At 34.0% G+C, this 21,762-nt stretch overlaps 1 protein-coding gene across 1 annotated transcript in view; it reads left to right on the top strand.

Annotated features, from left to right (window-relative positions):
• LOC106469319 (protein espinas-like) overlaps positions 1-21,762 on the top strand; it is a 49,640-nt gene that overhangs the window by 7,001 nt on the left and 20,877 nt on the right. The window contains exon 2 of the mRNA XM_022398441.1: positions 12,826-13,039. Within this exon, the coding sequence (XP_022254149.1) occupies positions 12,826-13,039 (214 nt within the window). The remainder of the gene's footprint in view (positions 1-12,825; positions 13,040-21,762) is intronic.

Here is a 21,762-nt window from a genome sequence, read left to right as displayed (position 1 = left end):
TTTCAGCCGTGGGGGCGTTATAATGTGACGGTCAATCCCACTATTCGTTGGTAAAAAAAGTAGCACAAGAGTTGGCGGTGGGTGGTGATGACTAGCTGCCTTCCTTCTAGTCTTACACCGCTAAATTAGGGACGGCTAGCGCAGATAGCCCTCGTGTAGCTTTGCGCGAAATTCCAAAAAACAAACAAACCGGTTTGCCTTCCTATGGTCGGTGGTTTAAAATTAGGGGGCCCCTGTGGCATAACGGTATGTCAGAAGACTTAAAACGCTAAAAACCAGGCTTAGATACCCGTGGTGGGCAGAGCACAGGTAGCCGATGGTGTAGCTTTGTGCTTAACTTCAAGCAACCATACACAAAATCAAAATTAGGGACAGCGCCATGCTACTGGACAGCTCACTGACAAACGTGAAGCGACGGGACTACTTAATTCGAGGGAGGAGAACAAGTGCTACAACTTCTTCTAGCTTTACTAAGTTACTATCATTGTTTAAAACTTGGAATCTGCCTGTTACAGGTTATCAAGTAGTGTGAATATTCTGGCCAATATGAATAGCTTTTTAATAGCAATTTAAACTGATATAACAAAAAGGCTAAATCCTTGAAGGAGATTACTTAAATAACAAAATGTTGCATATTACATTCTTGTATATCGACATTTAATAATAGAACTTTGACACGTTTAATTGACAATGAAAGATTTCAAGAGTTATAAATATTTACTAGAAATGTATGTACTTTATCAGGTATATCTAAATATCCTTTCACATAATGAGATACTTTTAAAAATTTGAATAATGAGACTACATTCTGCAACTTCTTACTAAACATGTAAAGAGTATATAGAATATGCAAGGACCGGTTTTGCCAGTAGCGCTACGTTCGGCGACCTTTTCAGTGAATATAGCCGTCAAATAGCCAGTTTGGGGATTACATGTAAAACATTTTTAAGCATTTTTGTCAAGTGAAGTTTCATTGTACGACAATAAGAATTCTTTCCAAACTTTTGCTTTATCTTTTCATAATGGTCCTTTTTGTCATGGTACTTATTGTTCTGACAGACATCTTCGTTAGGCCAAGTATGACCCAATGATAACCGTGCCGAACATTAAATCTAAGATTACGTGAGTCGTGCCTTATTACCGCCCAAAAAATAAATAAAAAATCGCGCTTCGCACTTTGAGGCCATGGGTGCGTTATAAGAGTGATGGTCAAATTCCACTGACAATTAACCAGAGCTGGCGGTGGGTGGTGTTTGCTAGCTATCTTCTCTCTAGTAGCTTTGCGTGAAATCCAACAGACAAATATTCTCATTACAGTTGGTAATATCTTATTTTGTTTTCAGACGTGTTTTAGACAACACTTACTTTCTTATGTTTTCCAATTAAATTGTAATTAATGTTTTGTATAATGTGTCTTAAAAATGACACCATTTAATAAAAGTTACCTTGATTGAATTCTTTATTTGCCATTTATTAAACACCGTTTTCGTGGTTCCCGGTGGGTCAGCGGTAAATTTACGGACTTACAAAGTTAAAAATCCGAGGTTTAATTCCCTGCAATGGATACAACAGATAGTTCGATGTGGCTTTGCGCTAAAACAATCAAACAAAACTGCTTTCGTGTCTGTATTTTTTTCGTTCTTTTCACCCCGACTTGCTCTTATTCTCGCTACCATTCAGCGCTGACAGGTTAATGAAATAATCACTTACTATCTAGATTGCTTGAACTATTTCCGTCTCATAACCATCCATTCATCGATCTGTCAAGCCATTCACTCTATATTCAGTGTCTAGATCTAAGTGGAAAACCGCTGTAAACGTTACCAAAAGTTGAGGAGAGTAATTTAATCTTTTATCAGATCGTAATTTTCCTCTTACTTAATGACAAAGCTTTTGACAGCTTGTCAGCATTTTGGAGATATTGTCCTTAATGCTTAAAGATGACTACATGAATTCCGAATGGATAAGTTTAACCATGTAAGTGCTTTTTTTAACAGGTCTTTTACAGGAAACACTTACTTATTTACTTTTAACTGACTAGATTAGCTACTATTTTTGTTTTACAGACATGACTTCTTCAACAGACTGCAGATTATCAACAGGAAACACTTACAGATATTATTTTTTATAAGAGACTTCAAAGATTGTCTTAAATATTTGTAGAGAAGATTGTTTCTTAACCAGATTTTCAACAGAATAAAGTTACAGACGCAGTTTTTAGCAGACTATAGATTGTCTATATGAAACGTTTATAGACAAGATTATTTCACAGACTACAGGATGTTTAGAGGAAGTATTTACAGACGAATTCTTAATGGAATGCAAGTTGTTTACAGGTAACAATCAACAGCTAATATTCTTCGAAAACACGCACAATTGTCTTCTGATATGTCTAAAACTCTTGTTGAAAGAACGTGTTTTTATTGTGAGAACATCTTCGAACAGGCTACGTATGCTGTAGTAACAAATATGATAGTCTAAGAGTTGAGGTTTTTAGGTAGTATAAATATCTCAAGCAGGTTTATATGTACATGTGGTCTACTTGTTGGACAGCGATTGGTCTTCAAGCTGGGGCGCAGCGTTATTTAACCCTTTTTTTTCAACAGATCGTTAAAAGCAGCGATTCCAAATTTAGTTAAATATACGAAGAAATTGTTTTGTATGTAAGTTACGTGACATTTTTACCGATAAGAAATTAAACCTGTCGTAACATTGTGATGCATCTGCCAGTATGAGTCATATAAAGAGATGTAACAACAAAACCAAGTAAGCCAATGATTCATGTTAACAGCTGAATGCTTCTGAAGGAATCAAACTCTAAAAGTCAAGCACTGTAATAAGATTGTTTTTTATAACGTATTTTTAATTTATTTTCACATTTAACAAATATCACATACACACATCTTTAGCCCTTTTTCAGCTTTAAAAGTGTTACTACAGCAAATAACCTTTTAAACATACTATAAATACTGTTTTATGTTCACACACACAATGGTGTTATCTTTCTGTGTTTGATTGTTTTGGTTTCGATTTAAAATAACAAGGAACGAAGAGTATAAATACACAAAGAACATAAAACATTATTTTAAGAGCAGACGAATACCAATATAATTGTAAGTTATTTTCTTTAGATGAAATTTACACAAAAGAATTACTCGTATCTTTCTGTTTCTGGTTTAGATGATTCATTAGCTATACCATAAAAAAGGGAGGGTGTGTACCACAACTGGTTCGAAGAAAAGGTTACGGTAGGCGACGAATTGGTCCAATCAATTAAGGCGTTTAAGGCGTAGTCAACAACTCACGTTATAAACTCCGGTTTTAAGGATGATTTTAAACCTTGAAGACAGTTAAACATTTTTACGTTATTTTTTACCAGATTTTAGAGTAGAATAGGCTAAATATTTCTATTGTTTTCAATCACAGTGCTCTTGCTCGACCAACATGAATCAGTACTGCATGACTCGTTTTGATATCACCATAAAGTTCTAGTTGACATGATAACCTTGAATCAAAACTGGTAACATGATTCTTTTTAATTATTTTGATATCACCATGGGGTTCTATTGACATGACCACCATGAGTCAATACCGTCAACGTAACTCTTTTTTGAGTTGTTTTAATATCATCATAAAGTTCTAGTTGACATGATAACCATGAATCAATACTGGTAACATGATTCTTTTTAATTATTTTGATATCACCATAGGGTTCTAGTTGACATGACCACCATGAATCAATACTGGTAACGTGACTCTTTAATTATTGTGATATCACCATAAGGTTCTAGTTGACATGACCACCATGAATCAATACTGGTAACGTGACTCTTTAATTATTTTGATATCACCATAAACTTCTAGTTGACATGACCACCATGAATCAATACTGGTAACGTGAATCTTTAATTATTGTGATATCACCATAAGGTTCTAGTTGACATGACCACCATGAATCAATACTGGTAACGTGATTCTTTAATTATTGTGATATCACCATAAGGTTCTAGTTGACATGACCACCATGAATCAATACTGGTAACGTGACTTTAATTATTTTGATATCACCATATGGTTCTAGTTGACATGACCACCACGAATCAATACTAGCAACATGATTATTTTTAGTGTTTTGGATATCATCATATGGTTTAAGTTGACGTGGCTTTACTTGATTGTCCTTTCATAACCATTTTCTGTTAATGTCAGACAACCCAACAGGACCCATGTAAAATAACTACATACAATAATCATTTCTAGATTACTTTCTATAAACAACTTCTAACACCTAATCTATGACAGTCACTTTAGGTGTAGCTATAATGGCTTCACCTTGCTTTACCTACTTTACGTTTCACGGGAACGTTAAACCACACTAAGCGTTTTTTTTACATTAAGCGCTTTAGACTGTCCTAATTGTAATTGTATTGGTTTATTTCCCTACTTCACCAACCTTAAATTTAACCGAAAATCGAAAAATTGCCGGCAATGTTGTGGAATCGGTGAAATCTAGTAAGAAACTTAAATATCTTTACGCAGTTATAACGATACATTTTTATATAGTTGTCATTATACAATTCCCTTATGGTAGTCAAACGTTTTTGTTTTCTAGATACTTCTACATTGAAGTGTTTTTCTATTAAAAAACAAGCAAACAAACAAAAAGAAATTCCAATACATATGTCACAAGGTGATTTTGTTAGAGATTTCTACACATGCACTAGATAGTTTTTCCTGTTCGTAGAAAGTTCCTGGTTTGTATGTTACCAGATGATTTTGTTTGTTAGAGAACTCTACGGTTGCACTAGATAGTTTTTCCTGTTCGTAGAAAGTTCCTGGTTTCTATCACATGATTTTGTTTGTTAGAGACTTCTACACATGCACTAGAGAGTTTTTACTGTTCGTAGAAAGTTCCTGGTTTGTATCACATGATCTTGTTTGTTAGAGATTTCTACACATGCACTAGAGAGTTTTTACTGTTCGTAGAAAGTTCCTGGTTTGTATGTTATCAGTTGATTTGCTTGTTACACACTTCTACAATATAGAGTATTTATTGTTTGTAAAAATTTCCATGTCACAACCATAGGGAGATTTCAGACATATCTATTAAAACGTTTCTATAACTATAGTAGATAGTTATCTTCATCAATCAGCTAATGCAAATTATATCGTTTGTCTGTTGAATCTTATATCTGGTTATTGTCGCCAGATGGTTTCACCTTACCTTCAACATTCATTTAATACCAAAAATTTCATTTGTCTGTTGTATCTTAATACCTGATTATTGTCGCCAGATGGTTACACCTTACCTTCAACATTCATTTAATACCAAAAATTTCATTTGTCTGTTGTATCTTAATATTTGGTTATTGTCGCGAGATGGTTACACTTTATCTTCAACATTCATTTAATACCAAAAATTTCATTTGTCTGTTGTATCTTAATATCTGATATTATCGCCAGATGGTTACACCTTACCTTAAACAATCATTTAATACCAAAATATTTCATTTGTTTGTTGAATTTTAATATTTGGTTATTGTCGCGAGATGGTTACACTTTACCTTAAACATTCATTTAATACCAAAAAATTTCATTTGTCTGATGTATCTTAATATATGGTTATTGTCTGATAAAAATAATGATCGTGATTTTCATTATTCGCATTATTAGTCAGTATTACTTACTCTGCAAGGCAGTTCTGGTTGATAATGTTTCAAATCCTCTGTCAGTGGTAGCAACTGTCCTTGCCACTGTACAACCTGTTGTCTTTATAGTCTTTGACGATGCTGCAAGTCATCTATAATTATTCAATACCCAAATCCTTGATAATATTACAAGTTATCTGTATCAGTGATCTATCAAGCAACCACAGGAATAAGAAGTCTTTGTATTAACATAGAAACATTTGTTCTTTTTGTTTTCCTGCCAAATAACATAACGCTTTCGGATTTATTGATGCAAGTAACAGGGATTGAAAATAGCTAAAAGTATTTGAATAAACTACTGAGTCTGAAAAATTAAGTTGATTATATTGTTCACGTTGTTAGTAAATGTGCAATTATTTGTTCTTTTGGAAACTTGGAAATATTTTTCAGAAAATTCTCTGCTTGTCTTAATAATAATAAACATTATTTTTCGAAATCATATAAATAAACATGATATTTAAGGTAGATATTTATAATCATGTTTTTTAAAAACTACAAAAAATAAAATTTATTTTTAACAATAAGTCATAAGTAATGACGTCGTATTCTTAAAGTATTTTCATTTATTTATTTGTTTGCTTGCCTTAGAGTAAACAACGCTATGTTTTAAAACTCGAAATGTGCATCATAACAGCAATCAGCCAAGACCATGTTGCACAGCTTATTTCTTACATGCAACGAAAACTGCAGATTTCACGCAGAATTAGCACTCCTAACAAGCCCAACTTCGTCATTAAGCTGTCGTAGAAAGACCTGTATTCAGAGTGATTTATAATTCCGCTACTGATGTGGTCACTTTCTTTCTCTTTGTCCGTGTTTTTATATATATATATATATTTTTTTTCAGGTCTGGAGAACGATGAGTCATAAGTATTAAACCTGTTACAGAAAGTGTGTGCATAATATATGTACGTATGCATTATAAATCGCTTAGTAGTTTACATGCATATTTAGCGGTGCTTTTTATCTTGTTTTCCACGGTACGTTTCGTTCGTTCGCCTTGAATTTTCCTCTACAAAAACACCTGGTAATGAGCGTGCTGATGAGAATTTATAGAATTGTAGATACAAACTTTCAATTTTTTTTATCGGTTAGTTTGTATACGGAGAAAAAGTACGAGTTTGTCAAACTTTTTTAAAAAGTTTGTATTTCTTCGTATAGCACGAATCAACGCATAAATATTTATCATTGCGTTTTGTACACAGTTCAACAATCGTTTTTCAGAGTACTATGTAATCCTTCTTTGGATATACATGTATTTTGTATATCTGAATCTCTGTGCAGCGTTTAATGTATCCAGGGCCAGATTAAGCCTAGTGGGGGATTCAGGAACTAATGTATTTTTAGTGGCTCATCGTTAGAATCGTGTATTTTTTTTTTTTTTAATTTCAAGGTTGGTATGATTCCGAACGTCTGTGAGCTTGGGGATGTAGCCTCGTCAGCACTTGTATTAAGCAGGGACTAAATGTAATCAAGCTATAAGTTAACATATCCTGAAATATTGATCAAATGTTTACTGAATCAATCCACGAGATACAAAACTTGGAAGTAATTGAATTAGCTGGTTTATGAGCGCCTTTAGGCCATAAAATATGTTATATTACACGAAAACTTGTTTCATGATTACAGCTTCCTTTTTTGTTTCATACAATAGATATGAAAAAAAAAAAACGTTTACGAAGATGGAAGCCAATTTTTGAAAAAATCAATTCAGGAAAAGCTATCAAAAATCAAGATAAAAATAATTAAAATTGTGTCAGTTCTGTAAAATAATGACCTGTTAGTGTCATATGTTTAAATTAAGAAGTTTCCAGGTGGTTAATTCCTGAAATGTTACACTGTAAAAGATCGTATTGTAAGTTAACGAAAACATCGTGTTATTTCATAACACAAATTCTGCTCCCCCAAACACACACTTCTGAACTATAATACGTTTGTTTTAGCGATATAAATATACACATTTTGTGTTTTCTAGCAACACAGTTGACGTCCGATCCCAAATCGTGGTTAAATACGTTATGTCGTGAAGTAAGACTTTTATCATTTCTGTGCAGATTTTATAAAATTTAAAACCAAGATTGTCCATCAACTACCACATTTCTGTTCTATTAGCCCGCAATGATGGGGTGTTGTATCTATTCAAACACCAGATTTGCGTTCCAATGTGTTGTATCAGAAAATCGGTAAAAGAACAAATATCTGTTCCTGGTCGTAGTAATTCAGTTCACGTGTATTGCATAATTTAGGTTTTTTGTATGTATGAACTGGTTAGAAGCAAAAATTTAAACTTGGTTTCTGGTAATTAACTAGGTAGTACAACCGAATTAAATATATGCATATTTATTACGCACTTTTAGGTATTGTTAAAAAGGCAAAAATAATGATTTACTAGTTCTATATATATCAGGAAGGGAGCAGCACTGCCTATGTAGGGATGGCTCGGATTGTTCATCGAAATGGTATTTTCAGTATCTCCTCAGTAGGTTGCCAGAACTTTATAATACTATACGGTGTTTCCTTTTATAACAATACCTATGTAATGATTCGGTCACAAGTTCTGGGAATGTCTGTAAATATCATAGCAAAAACTTAGCATTTCTTGATGTTCTTTCTTCTGCTTCTTTTTGATTACATGATAACTCAAAAACCAAAACAATGGTGTCAAACCAATTTCACTGAGGTGGCATAATTTGAAACGGAGTATCCGCCTGTATAAGTATTGTTAATGATTAGTAGTAATTAAAAAAATAACACAATTCTAGTGTAAACGAATGTTGTCATTTCCCCTTGACGTTAGCTTTCTTACATAAATCTGGTGTTCCTTTAAAAAGCTTAAGTACAAGGTTAAACAGGAATTACCAGCCACTAATAAATAAACAATAAATATTACAGTTGGAACCTCATTGTATTTAGAACTTGGTTATAAATACAACCTCCCTTTATGTATTAAAATACTGCATTCAAAAAACAAGAAACAAACAAGTGAATAAAATAATTTTCAAAAAAGGAAGTAAATGTAGGGATGTAAGTCCTTCAAAAACAATGACAAACAAGATAATAGGGATGACAATTACATCATCCCTATATAAAATCACAATCAAGAATTAACGTATAGCAATACATATAACTTTCCAATCACAATTGAGTTTAATTTATCCTATTTTTGTCTTTTAAAATTCTACTACACTGTGCGCTTGAACTATTATGTAGGGATGATGCAAATGCCATCCCTATTATCTTGTTTGCATTGCTTTTGGAGGATTGATATTAGTCATCCCTACATTTGCTTCCTTTTTTGAAAAGTTTTTTTCTTTATTTATACATATATTAAGTCACGCTGTGTTTGTGAATTTGTTTGTTCGCGAACTCCTCCCACAATCTTGAAGTAAACAGAACAAACTTGGCAGGTGGACTCGGGATGGCTCGGGGGGGGGGGGGTATTCTCATCTACATAACGTAGCCCTCTTACCAAGGGAGGATAGAGCCACCCAGGTATGATAAGGGTCTAGAATTAGGACTTCGAGGTATTGAATCCGAATCTGACTTCATATTTTGTGTTCCCGACTCCCATCAGTATTCCGGGGGACCTTGTTTGAAACTGTGAAAGCTAACATTACCAAACCTGGCACATATAATAAAATACCAAGGACGGGTATCCTAACGAAGCTTGTCTGTAGGTACGGATCCTCCCCCCACACACATTGGGTACCTATAGAAGTAATTGGGAATAATGGAGGTGCTAGATTCGGTACATTGGGGCCCCTGTGAATTATGAGAGGGCCTTTGGAGCGTGGATATTGTATGTTAATATGCTTAGTCAATGTTAGCGAGTGTAACTCAAGCAGCTGAGGGGATCATGTATTTATATATGATAGTTTCATTGTGAAAACCGAAAAAGTTCTTTTCTTCGTTATTTATGTGATGAAAACTTCAATATCTTTCCATTAAACAGTTTCAACATGCAGCTGATAATAAATTTTAATAAAGTGTACATATTTTTAAAAGTAACGGTTTAAACTCCGAACGCTGACAAAACATTGGAAAACAATAGGCCTGACATTTGTGATGAAATTCATGTAAAACTCCACCTGTTCCTCCCTCCCCCACTCTCATACTTCTTAATTTGTCCAGTTTGGACTCCAAATCGGCGTTGAATCCGAAATGGGCAAATTAAGAGATTAGGCCTATTTTATTTATTTTTATCGAAAAGGTACTTCACGCTGGTTGGTATTAATCACAGAGCTACACAATGGGCTATCTGCTTTGTCCACCGCAGGAATCTAACCCAGAATTTTAGCGTACTAAGTTCTTAAACTTATCGCTAACCCATCGAGAGACAGGAGGGAGGGCTTATTGAAAAGTAGGCTTTCTAACGTACTAATTTACACTATCAGCAGTTTAAAACATAGCTTGTCAGTATTTTAATAATTAAATTCAATGATATTTAATGAAAATTTCCATTGTAACTTTTTCTCTCAGTAACTAGTAAATGTGTTGTAATTCCGTTTTGGTAGAATATTTCCTGTTGTTGGTTGTATAGATAAATGATATAATGACGCCTTCTTAGGGTTTTTAGAATAGCTTTCTCGACAACAGAAACACGTTTATTTAACAATTAAAAATCTTAATTGTAGAATTAGCAATGAATGTATTGCTCTTAAAATCAATAATCACAAACTCTGAGATGTACAGCTTGTTCCTCATGTTATAAAAGTTGTTTGATGTATGATAAAACAAAGAGTACGAGCACTTACTTGCATATATATTAGATCATGTTTTTGTGTGTGTGTGTGTGTGTGTTTTCCTACCCTAAGTTTCAGGAAGCAGCAAAATTAGAACCTTGCCTTCTAGAAACACCCTCTTCTAGGTAGGAGGTTAAGAAGAGGGGTTTTATTCTTCTCGCTAGGGGGCATTCTTGACCTTTAACGAATCCTACATAAATCAATTCTTCACACAGCGGTGGCGTTTATACTTGTCAAAATGGTCAAACCATCAAACCACGTGGTTATCAAAAACACTACATAACCTGAAAGGTTTATCGCCAACTCATTCCCTCGTGCAACAGGTTTCAATAGTTTTGGGTCGTTAATTCGTTTTTCTCATCATTATAGGGCCTTTTCGACTTGCAGTTTTAATCTAAACTAATGCACACTTAAAATGATACATATAATTAGGCATTACAGATACGGACAGTCCAACTCATGCAAATTGTAGAAGAAATTAAGGACATTTTACAAGCAAGCGAAAATAAGTAAAACATTGTTTATAATACTTGGTTAGCAGATAATATCTCATTGAAACGTCATCACCACTTGCCTGTTTCAAAAATAGGCTTTCATATATAAAAATTGTTTGTCAGTAAGGTTGTTTGTTTGTTGAATTTCGCGTAAAGCTGCTCAGGGACGATCTTCGCTAGCCGTCTCTAATTTGAAGTGAAAGACTAGAGGGAAGACGACTAGTCAACATCTCCCTCCGCCAACTCTTGGGCTACTATTTACCAACTAAAAATGAGATTGATCATCACATTATAACGCCCCCAAGTTGAAAGGGCGAGCATGTTCGTTAAGGATATTCGAACCCACGGCCCACAGATTGCGTCTTTCTAAGGTTGAGAATAAGTTAGGGTTGGAAATGTAACTAAATGACAACATTTTTTTTAATTTTATTAAGTGCAAAAATACACAATGGGCTATCTGTGCTGTGCCCACCACGAGTATCGAAACCCGGTTTTGAGCATTATAAGCCTTCAGACTTCTCGTTAAACCACTGGGGGAAAATAACGACCAAAGTCGAAAGAGCGAGCATGTTCGACGACGGGTTTTGATCCCACGACCTAGAAATTTTGAATCGAGTGCTGATGACATGTCAATAAATAGAATGCAATAAAGTTATATGTATATGTTGTGTCCGATTATTGTGCTAAAACTTTGCTAAGTTCCTAACATAGTTCTATCTCCTTGTCATAAAATATGTAATTATCAGCATATGTAATTATCACTGTAGTTATACAAAAAATAGCATAAAAATGATCAGTGTAATTGTATGAGAAAGCTTAGCTGATAACTCGATTTATTGTGAAAAATGCAACTGTGGCCACTTAGATACCAAATGATATCTGTGCTCTGTTCACCGTGGTGAATCAAACTCAAGATTGTAGTGTTGTAAGTTCATAAACTTACCGCTGACCCATCGGTGGATCTATTAGTATTTAATTTATCCAAATAAACCTAAGTCTACTAGCGAAAACTAACTTTTGTTTCCTACGTGAGATGTATTATGGCTTATTAGATTAAATTAAATAATATTTACTTACTTGCTTTAGCGCAAACGTGTACAACGGGCTATCTGCACTGTGTCCGTCAAGAGGATTTAGCCCCAAATTCTCTTATCATAAGTCCTTACGCTTACCAGTGAGCCACCAGGGACCACATGAATTAAAAATAAATGTATATATCTGTCAGTATCATCAACAGAGATTAAGTACCGTTAATAATATAATTATTAGTACTTGTACATTGCATAATATTTGTTTTCGTGTTTACACTATTGTTGTTTGTTATTAAACATAAAGCTAAACAAAGGACTATCTATTTTTTTTCAATTGAAAGGATTGAATAAAGAAACTTGTAAGATGCCTTTTTCTATTAATTTCAAGAAAATCCTTAAGTTACTTAGCTCAGAGCAAGGTATGTTCCAAAATGATTTGGATTCATAACCTTTGTTATCGTCCAACTCGTTCCTTGATTAACGTAACTGTCACGAAACGCTAAGCCTAACATGGCCAATGGTTCAGTGTGATGTTCTTAATTAGATTAAATGGTTAGTATATATTTATATATAATATGTATATTAATTTCATACACCTTATTACCTACCTATTTATAATTATGGTATTTGACTTAGAATATATTTGTCTCAAGATATAAGCGTTATTCAGTGGAACAGAATATGAGACGTTCTGGTTTGTTTAGTAGAGAAACGTTTAAACATTTAGTGGCTAAAATGCTATACATATCTTAAATGTCTGTTTAAAATATAATTTTCGGCTTTATAATGAATAATTGGAATTTTCAAATGAGGTCAAAATACGTTTCTTTATATGTCTTTTGTTTTACAGAAAAGTATGTCGAAATTGCAAGTGTCCAAAAGAAGAACATGGGGGAAAGATGACTACAAAAAACATACCAGAGACAGAAAGTGTTGCCCATAAGATGACCCTACCATTGGGCAGCCACAGTGAAAGTCAACAGCGTCATCTACCGTCAGATAATGACAGTGGGTGTGCTCTAGAAGAATACACTTGGATCCCGCCAGGTTTAAACCCAGAACAGGCAAGTATTATGTCATATATACTATTTCTTGACTAAAAAGTGCCTTTGTTCTAAATCAGCTATTAGAAAGGTGAGAACTCGTTTTTTTGGACTAGTTGAATAAATGCACAAGGCCAGATAACGTAAGATAATAGTTTTAACAACCTATTGATACACCTTAACCTGATATATGAAGGAAACAAGTTTTCACCAATATACATAAACTCACAAATGTAACCCAGCTGGTCTACCTAGCATAACGCTTTTTCAAAAAATGTAGCAACGTCGGACACGTATGCATTATTTGTCATTACAATTTACTAAGATTCAGTAAATGTGGTTACTGCTAGGTGATGACATGAATAGGCATGTTGAGATCACTCAAATAATGGTATGCATATATATATATATATATATATAATTTCATTAAAAACAAAATAAAACCGTTATAAAATGACAAACTAAAATCGCACTCAGGCGAATCGAATACCTCATTAGACACAAACAGATTAAATTAACAATTTTCGAAATTAAGCTGAAATACATCTCAGTCTATCGATACACCTTAACCTGATATATAAACGAAACAAGTTTTCAACAATATATAAACTCATGAATCTAACCCAGCTGAGCTACCTAGCATAAAGCTTTTTTTAAAAATGTAGGCCCGGCATGGCCAGGTGGTTAGGTCGCTTGACTCGCAATCTGAGGGTCGCGGGTTCGAATCCCCCGTCCCACCAAACATGCTCGCCCTTTCAGCCGTTATAATGTGACGGTCAATTCGTTGTTAAAAGAGTAGCCCAAGAGTTGGCGGTGGGTGGTGATGACTAGCTGCCTTTCCTCTAGTCTTTCACTGCTAAATTAGGGACGGCTAGCGCAGATAGCCCTCGTGTAGCTTTGGGCGAAATTCAAAAACAAAAAATGGAGCAACGTCTGGAAAAATACAAAAAATCGAACTCGAGGTAAAAACTTAATTTTTAATAGATGAGAACTGACGATTTTGGTTATGACAACTTAATTAATTTGTACTAAAATGTGACTTTGTAACTAATTTACCTATGTCACACAAAAGATAAAATTACTTCCATAATTGCATAAGTAATACCATGTGCACCTCAATTTCAAAAGGACATACTTCACACGTGTGCATATATATATATTATTTCCTCATTCTTCTTTATTTATATATTGCGTCTCGACATGACAATCACCTATTGAGCAAACTGGGCAATTGCCCGGGGCCCCACATATGGAAGGGCTCCCGATGATCATATGTTCTCCATTTAAAGTTTGATTACTAAGTTTTCTTATTATTATGGGGCCCCATTTACTGCATTCTTTCCGGGACTCAAGAATGACTAAGGCCCCTGATCACAAGTGTGTAATATATAGCATTTCAGATATATGTTTCATCTCCCACCAGTCACTGCCTAGTAAGCTCTTCGTTCCGTAGTAGAACCAATCAGCTGGGATGGATGATGAAAGACAAGAGATTCTCAGATCTATGTTTCATCTCCCACCAGTCACTGCCTAGTAAGCTCTTCGTTCCGTAGTAGAACCAATCAGCTGGGATGGATGGTGAAAGACAAGAGATTCACTTCACGTATTATATTTTACTCTTCAAATTCAATACGAGTTCAAAGCACAGTATACTCCGCATAATCATCCTGGTCTGACTAAAGAAACGTTACCTAGGTGATTGTTCGTGTAACCACGATTTCTTCATTGACCATAAAAATTGTACTGAAATGTTATTTCAGTGTTTTTGCGAATTTGGATCTTCAGTTTGTTTAAAATATTTACACAAAATACCCAAGGAGCTGTACCAACTTTTATGTTTCGTTTTTTAGTTAATTGTTATTTTACGTTTCGCAGTTTCAACAAAATAGTTTGCACAAACGCCAAAATAGCATTTCATTTTGATACTTTAGAAATGTTAAAATAGCACAATGCCAATTTCTTTCGTTTCTAAGATTGAGCGTAAAAGATACATGGAATACTATTATAATATTATATAATATAATTATTTTACAGCATTATAATACTAATATAATAGGTTGAGAAGAGAAGAGGCTAACTAGGAGAAGGTGATTTTGTTTCAGCGATTACGTAATAAAGTTAAATAAATATTGTAAAAGAATATGAAAGCATCTTGCCTACACATTAAGAGTTTGTTTGTTTGTTTTTAATTATGCACAAAGCTACACAAGGGCTATCTGTGCTCTGCCCACCACGGGTATCGAAACCCGGTTTCTAGCGTTGTAAGTCCGCAGACATACCGCTGTGCCACTGGGGGGCCGCATTAAGAGAATCGGTGTCGCATTTAATAACTAAAGTCTCATTTTGTTTATGCATTGTGATAAGCATTCTCGGAATGCGATTCATGGTTTGCGACCCACTGCTGCAGAAAAAAACAAATTCCGCACTTTGAGACCGTGGGTGCATTAAAGAGTGACAGTCAAATTCCACTATTGCATGAGATAAAAGTAATCCAAAAGTTAGTATGGACACTGTTTTCTGGATGCCTTCCTTCTAATCTATAATATCAAAATTATGAACGGTTATACGCAAATATACCTTGTGTCGCTTTGCGCGTAACTGTGAATCAAACAAGCTGTTTAATAATAAGTGAGTGATTCAATTACTGAATCTTTCTGTGAAATTACTAAAGAGAAAACCGTTTTTGCAGACTTACTTGGTTGTCAAACTTTTAATCCTTTTTATTACGGTATACTACTCACGGGATACTACTCCAGGGATACTAACGTTACATCTAATCCTTTTAATTCAATATACTATTTTCTCATAGCATTTAGTTATTTGTAGTATATGTAAATTGCATTAAAAATAGTCTTTATGGATGAAATTGATCCAGGTCAGCTAGCGAGGGAGAATTAGAAAAACATGTCTTTGAATACATTACAGGCTACTTAAAACAAGTTCAAAGTATGTATTATTATTTTTATGTTAGGTTGAAAGCTTAAAAAGAGTCAAAGTGACTTAAATGTACCCTAAATTTAGGGAATGAACACGTTCACCACAACTGTGTTAATAATTAGGTTAATTATTTAGCTGTAGGATTTTTAGCGGTAGGTATTTGTAGGATACGACTGCTAATTATATGAATTCAATGAAATTAAAAAACGTTTTCGAAGTTCATTAAATGTTGAGCTTAGACATCATAAATTAAAGATATATATAACACTATAGTAAAGACCTACTCTTTTTCGACATACATATATATATATATATACTAACCACGTGTTTCCGATCTCTACTAAAACGTATATAGATTTGTAAGCCTTACGGCACTGTTTTTAAAACTAATTTTCACGATGAATCATGGTAAGTTGATGAATTTTCACCATGTAAGTTCTGAATGTTTATCAACACTATCACAAAAACATGCCAGAAAACAACACAATTTAAGTTTCTCAAACTCTTGCGTAATCAAAAGGAACTAAGATTATGTTTGTAGTTAAACACAAAGTTACACAAGGGACTATTTGTGCTGTGCCCACCACGGGTATCCAAACCTGTTGTTTAGCGTTATAAGTCGTTATCTAAAGAAAGAAAATTTTCCACTAGTTATCAGAATATAAGCGTAAACTTTGTTGTAGGCACGCAATTTATTCTCAGAATTAAAATGCAATTTAATCTACAAAATAGTGTCCCCCAGTGACACAGCGGTATGTCTGCGGACTTACAACCGGGTTTCGATATCCGTGGTGGGCAGAGCACAGATAGCCCATTGTGTAGCTTTGTGCTTAATTACAAACAAACAAACAAAACAGTGATGGTAATGTTTCGTATTGATCTACATGATTGTTCAAAAAAATTGTTAACACCTTCAAGTCATTACCTCCCCCCCCCAAGAAAAAGACGTGCTTGTAAAAGATGCCCACTGTTTTATTTGTCGCCACCTTTAAATCTGGCAGAAACTTGGCTATCTCGATCCTCTGATTCCTTGAATAAATTCCTTGGTACTTCGACATCCTAATGAACAGTAACTCAGTATATCATAATTAATACCGCCAACTAAGAAAGTACTGCAACTGACTCTTGACTGTACCATTAACAAAAATGCAACAAAACGCACTGCTTTCTTTGCTACCCAACTCCTCAAATTGAGGTCCATCTGAATAGAATTCGAACAACCCTTAAAACTATTTGGATCAACGCAGTGCCGGATTTAGACTTGGTGAGGCCGTAAACCATATAAAGCTTGGAGGCCCCTTGTTAAAAAGTTACACCAGAAGGTCTCACAAAGGTGCGTACCAAAACAGGACCTTGAGTCGCCACAAAAAAATTAAAAACATATATATGCCTTTTAGTTATTTAATAGCAAGGTATTTAAAGTGAAAAATACTAATTATTTTCAAATGAATGCATTTACTGATTACATATTTGAAAAACTACATAAAAAGCCACATAAAATTTTAAAAGCAAAAAAAAAAAATCTGAAATTTTGTGAGGCCCCTGCGGATTGTGAGGCCCTAAGCTGTAGCTTGATTAGTATATGCTTAAATCCGGCACTGGATCAAAGGAATATAAAGCATATGAGTAATGTCTTGTCAAGTTAAAATTACTTATATGTATGAAGTGTACTAAGTTTAGTCAAAGTCAACATTTATTATATAACTAATTTCAGTCATCAAGTTTATAACAACTTACAAAATGCCACGCGATGATGAGCAGAATGCGTGAAACAAGTAGTTTTGTCATTTGGGGAAAGACCCCCGATGGGACAGCAGTGAGTTTACGGAGTTACAACGCTAAATCCGGGGTTTGTTTCCCCGCAGTGGACACAGCAAATAGCCCAATGTGGCTTTACTCTGAAATACACACAAACGCACAGAAACATTTAAGTCTATCTGCTTCTGTATCCAAAGTAGAAATAAAACGTCCAAACTAATTTCGAAAACTGGATAAACTTTGCTATAACTTGTTTCCTTAACCCACACACTCGCAAAGAAACCGTGAGCTATAGATGTGTTAAGTATTGGAATTGGAAACACTAAAGTTATGAATAATCTCATACACTCGAAGACAATTAACTGGTATATTGGGGATAAACCCTGGTACTTTTTCCTTTTACTATATGCTATAGAAATTGCGCTTTAGAACATCCTTATTTTAGACCAAAAGAACAAACAAAATAACTACTAAAGTATTTTTACTGATTATATTACCAAATCTGTTAAATAACATTAAAAGTGTTATAACATGTATTGATAGCCAAAGTCAAAGACAAGTTATAATGACCCGTTTGAAATTATTATAAAAATGATAGTTTTAGAATGTGTTGTTTTTTTTTAAGTATCTATGAACAAGTTTACCTTTAGTCAGTCTCTTACGTTATAAACTGGAACGGGATTTCACGTTAACTTTGAACACTCGAGGCATAACATTAGGTAAGTATGATGAAGGTTATACTTTTTTTTTAAAGAATTGTTTGTTTGGTGCAGAGTTTTCGCGCGAGCCTTCACAAAGAGCTATCTGTACATAGTCGTCCTTAGTTTTTGAACTAACAGACTATATAGAAGCCAACTGGTGAACAACACCCACTGTTAACCCTTGGACTACTCTTGTCCAAGAGTAATAGTGTGATTTGACTCTCATTCTTATAACGCATCCACGGCATCTATGTGTAGACTGCGTATGTATTGTATTTTAGCAAATTTGCGAAAACTTTGGATTTGGGAAAGTATAAATACCTATATAACTTTCACTTTGGTAAGAAGTAAAACTCAGATGTAAATGTGTAATAATTTTATCATCATAAACTTACATATCTTATTTCTCAGTCTACATGTTTTAGTAGGAAACACGATTTGCCATCACCAGGAAATGCTATTCCTAGATGTGTTTTAAAGATGTCTATAGCCTCACCAGCTATAGCCTTCCATTTTCTTTTTATGACGCAGATCTTTTTAAAATTTTGTGGTTTTGTTGCTGTAATCCCTGTATCTATTTTCATTGATACTACGACTCTGGATCCTCTTGGTTTCCAATAGTAAAGACGTGTCCGTAAAGTCAACCAAACAGATATATGCATCTTTCAAATACTTTAAATATTTGTAACCATTAACACCACAATGTATCATTCAAGGTTTTCAAGTATGTACTGTAATTGTTTTTAAAGCAAATCAAACATTTTGAAATCTTATATAGGTTTCCTTTTTTGATAACCAAGGACATTATAGTAATTTATATAAAGAAACATTAAAAATTATGATCCATTACTTATTAATCAAACTAGCTGAAATTTTGCGTTTTAAGTAAATAAAGATACAGTAATGAAGATACATTTAAAGCAGATATCTTTGGGGGGAAAGAACTGTTCTTTCTAATTAGGTATTAAAGTGAAAGACCAGATATGAAATTGAAATATATATAAAATCGACCTTTTTTTAACTGGGTGGTAGGCCTATTGTTAGATATGGCATCTTACTTGATACTTTTTTTTCTAAAGTTTGTCAAACGGCAAATAGAACGAACTTTAAAGATCATTCCTCAAGTATAATTCGTTCCGTTTTAAGCATTTTCACTGATATCTGACTCTGTTTGCAAGCCCCCCCCCCCCAGTGGCACAGCGGTGCGTCTGCGGAGTTAAACGCTAAAAACCTGGTTTCGATACCCGTGGTGGGCAGAGCACAGATGTCCCATTGTGTAGCTTTGTGCTTAACTTCAAACGAAACAAAGTAAACCGTTTGCAAAAATCCTTAGGTAAGTAATATTAACTTCCGATCAGACCAAACTACGTACTAAGTATCAACATATTGGTCAGAAAGCTTACACTGACATGAGGTCGTGCGGCTTTCATTTGGAATTGGGCTAATCACATATAAAAACATAACAAACCTGTACGGATCAGAAAGGTCAAAGTTATATATATATGTGTGTGTGTATATAAAATATACATATGTATAATGATAATTAATATAAATCAATTCTTACATTCAGTTTTTTCATGTGTGGCTTTTGGAAGTCGTCAAGTCATAGCTAGGTGATCTTAAGATTGTGACCACCATTTTATATATAAAATACAAAACTGAATTAATACTAATTTTTGAAAAGGTACTAACTATGTAGATCAGAACTAAAAGTAACTTATGAATTAATGAATCTACTCTAAGATGAATAAGGAATATATGCTGATTATTTATTCTTAACAAACACTCTTTAGTATTTTTTTTCAAAACGTTTGATTTCTGTACTCTGTATTTTCTCGTACAACGTAATTGCTTATTAGAAAAATGAATTACTTATATAAAAAATATATCAACAACATTTTTCTGACTTTTGTATCTTTCTTTGATGGCAGATTAAAAAAAAGGTTAAATACTATTTTTGACAACTAAATCAGCGGTGGCTCAGCAGTAAGTCTGACGGTTTATAACGCTAAGAGCTGGGTTTCGATACTCGCGGTGGGCAGAGAACAAATAGCCCATTATACAGCTTTGTTCTTAACAACAACAAATAAAAAACTTACATTATCATTTCATTGGCTTTTGCATAACAGCAATTCCAAAGGACGTAATACAACGGGTTTATTTTAATGCTCGGCTTTATTATGCGTAGTTTAAACAATTTATTACTTTTAGTTTTAGCACTCCCGAGCGCTAAGATAATATTCATTGTATGGCCGTAGTGCCACCTGGTGTTTTACTTCTAATATACTAGCTAAGATACATAGTAGCTAACTGTTACGGAGAGCAAGGCTTTACTGTTACATAGTCCTTTAGAGTAATGAATAGAAAGGAACATAGGTAAACCGGTCACGTTTAAACAGTATCTGTTATTTTGTTCAAAACTGATTGTATGACTTGGTAGGTCATCTTGCTGTCTGATTTTGACAGTTATCTGATGTGGCTTCCTTTTAAAGCTCTGTCGAGGGTGTGAGTAAAAAAACGGACATGATGCCAGTTTCTTCTTCTTGGTGACGTGTGTGTGCGTTTGAAAACATGTGTTTTGCATAGTTAATGATGTGTACTTGACGACCCTGTTATAATCTGAAGTGAAACGCACAGGTTTTTATAGATGTCGGATTTTTTTGTATTTCTGCATATAAACGTCACACTCGAACGGTTAGTTAGTCATATATAACCCATAAGAGGGAACTTAGCCTAAATGTTACCTGTGTAATACTATATCTCTTCATGTGTTGTACTCACCTGTACCAGTATAATTTGCATTATAGTTGCAGTTTGTTTTTTTTTAGTTATTTTTTTTTAATTTTAAAACTGGTCAAGGAAAGAAATTGTTTAAAAAAAGTAGGATTTTTCCCACTTACGAGGCGAAAAGTATATTATTTTCATCAATTTCGGCTTTTATTACTGAAATCTATAACTTTTACTTCGACTGCATGAAACTGAATTGAATTAAAACATTCGGATAAGAAAAGTTAACAGAAAAAACAAAACTAAAACATAATTACAGAGGAACCCTTTTTACTCCTTGTTCTGTGATGACCATTCACTTTTCCACTATCTTGTGGTTAGGTAAACAATTCATTTTCAACTATATCGGCATCTTACGTAGAATTACTTATTAAATCATAATTGTATTTTTTATTACTCATAAGTACTTTTCCCTTACATCCTGTCATCTATAAATCTAGATAACGAATATTGGACGGAATGAGTACAGAAATATTCATATTTTAACTTCTGATTGTCCTAATCCAATGAGAACATTGTATATTATACCATACTCCTTTCAATAACTTGCTAGGTAACAAA

The sequence above is a fragment of the Limulus polyphemus genome, unplaced genomic scaffold, assembly GCF_000517525.1.
Source record: "Limulus polyphemus unplaced genomic scaffold, Limulus_polyphemus-2.1.2 Scaffold95, whole genome shotgun sequence".
NCBI classification, from domain to species: Eukaryota; Metazoa; Arthropoda; class Merostomata; order Xiphosura; family Limulidae; genus Limulus; species Limulus polyphemus.
This window is presented reverse-complemented; position numbering and strand designations above follow the sequence as displayed.